Here is a 7,684-nt window from a genome sequence, read left to right as displayed (position 1 = left end):
TGTTTTACAGTTACAAAAAACTGTTTTTGAAAGAAAGTAAATTGTGTTTACTTCAAAAGTTTCCTATATTTAGACATACTAATCCAGAAAACTGTTCCTCTTATTATCTGGTAACAGCTGGTAGGGCAAGAGGTCATTCTCTTCATACATGAACATATATAATTACTTTGGTTTTGACAATGTAAACTTTAAATAGAAATTTTAAAATAGCATCTGAATATACACTTTAGACTATGCTGAGGGAGTTGCCCTCAAGGTGGTAAATTATTTGCCACTGGCCATCACGCATGTATCAACATAAGCAGTGCATGCAAATGCAGTGGTCACTTAATATTCCATGTCCACGTTTGGGACTTCAAAAAAGTGGTTATTTCAAATTAATATATAATGGAAACAAAATTCCTTTGCAAGAACACTAAGTGCCAACCCCAAAGTATACAGAGATGCTTAATGCAGCATTACTCTAGGGTGGCATACTAAGGCAGATCACGTAAGATGTTACCAGCTAGGAGTCAGACCCACTCCCACACATTGCATGCTGTCTGCAACCAGGCTTTAACAGACATTTTCACATGGGAAGAACATGGGTACTTATCCCCACCCATAATACCAGGACAATCCAGGTCCCCGAAAAGGTCCACGTTTGTTTGCGTATCAGAAATGCAAAGACTGGAGTCTGCTTCAACAAGCTGTTGCATGTACCCACCCCACCAGCCACCCTGCCCCCCCAAAAATAAATAGGACATAAGCCCTTTATGTTCTGGTAATTTATTGTACATCCATAGTAGAAAACTGCTCTTCTTTCCTGAGACCCTGAAGTCTATCAAGACTTCCTACGAAGGGATCAAAGAGAACTGCCAAAAGCCCTGATTTTACAAATCAATGTAAACTGAAAAATCTATTTACCCACACAGAAAAAACACAATTTATAAACACGGAATTTATCAAATTCTTTGTCTTTATTGACTGTCACATGACTGTTGACCAATTTTAACGGTAAGACTTCTGGTAGCGTGCACGAGCCCCAGGTCCTCCAAATTTCTTGGATTCACAACGGCGAGGATCTGCAACCAGCAGAGTCCTGTCATACTGGATTAGGATATCCTTGATCTCTTTCTTGGAAGCTTCATCAACATCTGTTTAGAAAAAAAAAAGATTTCAGTTTTAGAAATTTCACAAGGAACAAAATCTTGGCATTTTCACACCTATCAGAAGCCATACATTTCCACTTCAGGCTAATATAACAATCAAAACAATGAACTTACATTTTTGATAATAAGCCACCAATGCTTTGGAAATAGCTTGACGGATAGCTGTTAAGAAAGAAGATGGATCAGTAAGGATTGCAAATATATTTAAAACTCAAAATAAACACAAAGTGCCAATTATCTGAGAAACTTGCTGTCTTGTTCTCTGCCAAATTGTCCTTCCCCTCCTTCATCTCCTCTCCCACATTCTCCATGTGACCTTTATTTTGGCAAATCTGAAGAAACCTGTGCCAAGAGGCCACCCACAGTTCATTTTCTGATTCAACAACTGCTAGCTAGCCAAGGAATTGTACATGGGCAGTCCTGATCACCTTCTTTAAAATACAAACTTAAGTTTATCTTCTACCAGGCAGGATTTTCAAATCCTTAGAAACACAGCTCTCTAAAATATCTAGAATTTTCAGCAAGAATAAAATTTTTGGTGAGTTCAAATGCTAAAGAGGCAAAATGCACAACAGGATGGCATGAGTAGTTGTCAGCATACCTCTGTAAAACAAGCCTGTAACATAGCCATCGGAACTCAAAACAGGGCTATGGGAGTGACTGTAAACATTTTGTTTGGGATCAGCATTCTGATGAAAAAATGAATTTTCTGAAAAATTAACACAATCAACTTAAAAGACTGAAACGTGTCCCCGCTCTTCCAAGTGTTTTCAACTGCACTTCACTGATCTATATCCAAACTGTAACAGCAGAACAAATCTATCATAGGTAAAGAGCAACCCTATCTAACACAGGTATGTTCTCAATCTATTCTGTAAGAGAAAGAACCACCTAGCTCTGAAGGTCAGATGAAAGATGCTTCTGGACAACTTAAAAAGTTACAATTAAAGACATAATTTCTAATGACAAGCCCCCTTCTCTGCCTTCCAAAAATCTTTGTGTTGAGGCACACTTCCAATTATCGTGTTGCAAGATGCAAAGATCCGCTCCTCAAATCTCCTCAGAATTTCACAAATTTTCTTCGTTCAACTTATTCCAGATGTTACAACTCCGCAAATAAAATATAACCACTATGCCCATACAAAAAGCTGTATTTGAGTACTGAAAACAAGATGCACAAGCTGCTACTCTCAACTCAGGCCTCTCACATGCGCCATTTGACCTGTTCTATCCCACACCGAAGGTTCCACACAAAGCCTTACCGTAGATTTGCGCTACGTGGCCACCACCCTTCACACGGACTCTGATGTCAACACCAGCAAATCTTTCCTTCCCCAGGAGCAGGACAGGTTCAAGCAGCTAGAAAACAAAACACAATAAAAGAAGTTAATTTGTGATCAGAGACAGCAAGGCCTAGAGCTTGTGGCAGGTTTACAAAATGTGAAGTCACTAAACATTCTGAAAAGCAGAGCCTTGATTTTACAAGTACGCATCCCACATAAGTGGGACTTGTACATCTCTTGCAGCGTTTTTTGACATCTACTAATACCATTGTAAAACTAAGTTGCTGTTGTTTTTTTTTAAGTTTCAAAACGCCAAACAACTGTTCTATTAAGTTCTAACGAATCTTTGGAAGAGGAGGCTTTGAAGTTTCCTGTTTCAATGTAAAAAATTGATTATCTCCTGAAAATACTTCTGGCAACAAAACGCATGGTAATTGATTTTACATAATTTTGTTCCACAGCACTTCGTATCATCTCATGCTCATTTGAGACTCTTTGTGTATACATATGTATGTTTGAACACATATAAGTTAAATTATTTTATACAGTGTAAATAAACTATGTTAACCCAATTAAGCAAGAATCCCTCCGCCAACAGCACAATTATGGCTGGACAATTTTCTGCGTTTTCTGCAGTGTTTACATTTCTATACACAAAAAATATTTAGTACCATCAATAAGGCAATCTACTCTTTTCCATCTTCAAGCAATTAAGTGGATAAAGGTATTTTAATATCCAAGCAGGTAGGAAGGCTGGGTGGATGCTTACTTTATACTGCAGAGTTCTGGGCTCAATCATTTCCAGAGGTCTTCCATTCACCTTAATGAGGCCATTTCCTCTTTTGCAGTGGGCAACAGCGGTTGCTGTTTTCTAGAAGTCCAAACACATGTTAGTGAAGCGCTTCGTTTTTCACAGTAGCAGCATAAAGTGAAACCTTCTGAAAATTTAACAGTCTAAAATCTTATTTTGTGCTGAATATTAACACCCCTCAAAAAACAAAATGGTACCACTTCTTGCATTCCAACGTATTCATTTAGAGTACTGTAGGACCACCTTAATGAGATTATATTTCTCTGAGGGTCGGTGAGATACCCAGTCCGTTGAGCAAAACGTTATTTTTGTGGCCCATCTCTTCATAAAAGCATGCAACCTATGACTTTTGGATCGATTGAATCCCCCCACCACAACCTTAATTTCCCAATTTATTTAATACGGCTCCCGGGCACCACAGCAGAGAATCCGGGCAAGCCCCCAACGCCTGAACTGGTGAGGCGCCCTGAACCAGCGGGGCCGGGCCTGCTCCCTGTGGACACCTCCTCCGACGGGCCCACCGCGCCACGACACGTGGATGCCGAGCAGGCCTCGCTAGCGCCGGCCCTGCCGCATGGCAGCTCCGGGGCACCACTCCCGGGGCCGCGCCTGGCTCCGCCGCCGCCGAGCAGGGGCCGGGTGGGCGCCGAGAGCCTGGAGGCCGCGGCCTAGTCCTGGGCGGGAGGCGGCGGGGGCCGCCCTCACCTTCCTCCCGAAGACCTGGACGCTCTGCAGGGGCCCCTTGGCCGGCATGATGACTCCTGCAAGAGAGAGGGGCGCGGGGTTAGCGCTGCGGGGGGCGTGGGGGGAGCGGCGGGGCCCGGCGGCTGGGGGAGCCCGGCAACGCTCACCCTGCTTCGGCGGCGGCGCGGCGGAAAGGGCGCACGGGGCCGCCCGGCCGCGCCTCAGGGGCGGCCCCGCCGCAAAGTGCGCCGCGCTTCCGGCAGCGCGACGCAACACCGCGCCTCCGCCAGGCTGCGCTTTACGACAGCTTGGGGGCGGGGGCTTTTTTTTTTTTTTTTTTTTTTTTTTTTTTTTTAAATAAATATGTGATGGGAACAAAATTCCTTTGCGAGAACGCTCAGTTCAGAGAGGATTTGTCCCTCGGGGAGCGGCGCAGCCCGTGCCCTGGGGAGTGGTGGTGGGGTCACTCGCTTTCTGCACAGTAACCCATCGAGTGTGGGCCACACGCAAAAGCAGCGTTATTGCTCCTCTAAGTCTGTTAAAATGCTGGAGAACATAAACCATTAAACTTTGTACTCCGCAGTAACGTCACACACTGAGTCACGTTCAGGCAGTTCTTCATACCCTCGTAAATAGTCGCCAACCATTACGTTTAAAATCAGAGTTCTGCTTACGTTCAGGGATCCAAGCGCTCAGAGCATTGTCAAATTGACCTTTTATCTCCGATTTCATTTTCAGTATGTCATAAAATTTAAGTCATTTTCAGGCTGTAATATTTTTCTTCTACGGTTTGTATTCAGTATGTGAAATTCTCCAGAAGGACAAAAGCCGAAGCTATCAATTAAGCGAGGTCATGCCTCTTAGGTATTTTAAACAATAGAGATTTAGATTACTGTGATTAATGTGAAAGTTGACTGCTCAAATGAAACAATCAGTTCTTCTGTCTTTGGACAGAATTTTAAATACTGAACATTAGTCATCAGTCATGTGAGGATTTAAACAAGCACTTAGCTTTATGCAATTTGAGTGATTAGTTCTCTCCAAGTGAATAGTGCTGTGCAGAGCATGTAAGATTTAGCACATCTCAAACCCTCAATTGTACAAAGCTTCAACATGTGACCTGAAAAGTTTTTTTTGTTTTTTTTTTTAAAGCTGTTTCTTAAGGAAAAGTGTTTTTGCAGTCACACATGTCTGTCATCCACTCTTTCCCCATCACTGGGGGGAGGGAAATGGTAGCCAGCTTGTTGGCCAATTTCAGTTAGTTTTCACAGAAGAATGGAAATTTCAAAACCAACTTAGTTTGTGCATATTTGGTGAAAATAGGTGGCTCCGTATAAGAGATCTTTTACTTGCATAATGAAAGCAGCTGCAGGAGCTGAGGTATTAGATGTTAACAAAACCTGTATTCAGATGAAGAAGGAAATGTACTACCTATTTAACCCAGTTAGACCAAAACGTTCAGCTAAGACTTACGATCAACCCAAAGGTGAGCCATTACCAACAGAGCTTTTTTTGGTGTTCAGTATGCTTTTAAAGAAACAGAAAGCAAATCTAAATCAGTTCCTTTTGTGGGCATTATCTGAGGTCTGCTAATGAAGAGCCATGTTTTAATACTAAATGCACCATTGGGGGGGGGGGGTGTTCAAATATCTGCTGTATGAAGCTCAGCTTTTGTAAGCATGCTTTCTTAGGTCCTGTAAAATTCATCCTCATTTGGGTATTACTCTGCTGTACATTCTACCCAGAACTAAAAAACATTAATCCCAGAAGAACCTGTTTACAAAGCTGGTAATGTGCCTACAAATATATACCTTTCTGTTAGAAAAATAAGTTAACCAGCATATATTGATAGCACAGTCTAGAAACAAACAAACAAAAAGGTTAAATGCTTTGTGCTGCTTACTTCCTTTGCTTTCTAGCGTAATAATAGGAATAGGAGCCAAAACATATTTCCTAAGGACCTACTGCAGGAATTACACTGCATTGTGGGAAGAGAGAATTAGATCATAAATACCACCATACACAAAAGTACTGAGAAGTAAGACACTAAAAGGGAGGAGAAGGGGGGAATTTCAGGTAAGATACTATACTTCTGCAAAAAGTCCAAGCACTAACAATATCCCTACCTAACTAGTGAGCACAGAACACTGTAAAATAGTAACATATCTCTAACTTCAAAAAATATAATAAGTACCTTCAAGCACCCCCTACAGACTCTTGTTTTCACTTCCTTTATACTTGTAAAATAATTGTACCCGTGGAATGTAAGGCACTTGTTTGGCAGCCTTTTTGTACTTTACTTTGCACAGGTGTGAAGAGGCACACAGCATGCAAAAGTTAAGGCCAACAGAAATTAAATTGTATTCGCTGGTAAGCCACTTTTACCAGAAAGAGAGTATTTCAAGAGAAAGTCAGAAGACTTGAACCCATCTTGCCAAGGCATCTTTATTATTTCCTAATAGGAGGAAAAATATTTGGATTTGGCTGCAGTCTATGTCCTTGATTTCACAGTGATTCTGCATTGTACTAACAGATGATATCTCGTCTATCTTTATACCAACAAGTATCCTACTGCTACTAGATCTTTTACATGGGATTTTAGTGAGGCTTTAAAGGATTGAAAGTCTCTCACTGACTGACCTCCTCTACTGGAGCTGCTCTGACCTCATTGTGGGCATGAGATGTAGCATAAGACCAACAGTCCTCCCACAGACCAGGCACAGGTTCTTCTGCTCTGTCAGTCCGCTGAAAAGAGCTCCTTGCAGGGTGTAACGCAACAGGGGAATGCAGCTTGTCTCCATTCGTTTCCTCGCTATGCACAAAGGTAGTGTAAGTGACAGGGCTCCACGGGGAGGAGGAAAGAAGGGAATTGCAAGGGATGGGCAAGGGTGGCCTGAGCAGAGTCCATGAGCTGGGCTGACCAGAGCAGCATTGCATCTGCTTGTTTGGAATTTGGCCAGGGTGGAGCATGTGGAAAACTGCTGTACACAACCTGGATGTTAATCCACTATCCACTGGTACTGTGAGGCTGAAGTAGTGCAACTCATGCAGCTCAGATTCATACATGTTAGTTACCTGAATGCTAACGGAGATTTTATTTGGTGTCCTCGCACAGGAGTCAACGTGTACTGAAGATTTTAGCTTTTTAGACTTTAAATAAGATTTTATTTAGTTTCAAGTATTAAGTGATTGGACTTCAATGTGAAATCATGATGTTGGCTCTCCACTTGGACCTTGTCATCTTCCAAATCAAATTCATATATAAGTTCAAAACGTAAACATTCCAGGAGGACAGTATTTTAGCTTCCATTTACACTCACAGTAGCCACATACTTCTGTGTTAAGGCAACAAGGAGTCAAGGTCAATATGTTAACAAGGCCACCTGTATTGTGACTCTAAATTTCCTCATATTTAAAAGAAAGAAAATAAGTTTTCTCCGTGGAAAATCAGTATGAGAATTAGTGAAATTTTCTTCCTCATGTAATATCCAAAATATTAATAGAAAGGTGAGAACTATGGCAAAATATGGTCAGTTACTCCTATGTCATAGGAGTATAAATCATATAAAATAAAATAAAATTGTAGAAGTAAAGGAGCATTTAAGGGAAATACAAAGAAATATTTATTCTATGTAGTCTGTAATCACATTAAAAATTCATGCATTCTATCCAATGTCCAAGTTTGCAGTTGAATTGTATATTGTAGGTTTTTTTTTCAGCAGAATGGATAGTTTTAACCAGGGAAAAGATTTGTT

At 41.4% G+C, this 7,684-nt stretch overlaps 1 protein-coding gene across 1 annotated transcript; it reads right to left on the bottom strand.

The window, feature by feature from the left end:
* Nucleotides 1–940: 940 nt before the first annotated feature.
* Nucleotides 941–4,195, bottom strand: RPS16 (ribosomal protein S16). Its single transcript, XM_040554059.1, has 6 exons — nucleotides 4,097–4,195; nucleotides 3,951–4,006; nucleotides 3,204–3,305; nucleotides 2,414–2,510; nucleotides 1,266–1,313; nucleotides 941–1,136 (listed from the first exon to the last, which is right to left on the bottom strand). Exons 2-6 carry the CDS (start codon nucleotides 3,996–3,998, stop codon nucleotides 991–993), a joined length of 441 nt encoding a protein of 146 aa, XP_040409993.1. The 5' UTR covers nucleotides 3,999–4,006; nucleotides 4,097–4,195; the 3' UTR covers nucleotides 941–990.
* Between the last annotated feature and the right edge of the window lie 3,489 nt (nucleotides 4,196–7,684).

Source organism: Cygnus olor, chromosome 1 (assembly GCF_009769625.2).
Source record: "Cygnus olor isolate bCygOlo1 chromosome 1, bCygOlo1.pri.v2, whole genome shotgun sequence".
NCBI lineage: Eukaryota > Metazoa > Chordata > Aves > Anseriformes > Anatidae > Cygnus > Cygnus olor.
This window is presented reverse-complemented; position numbering and strand designations above follow the sequence as displayed.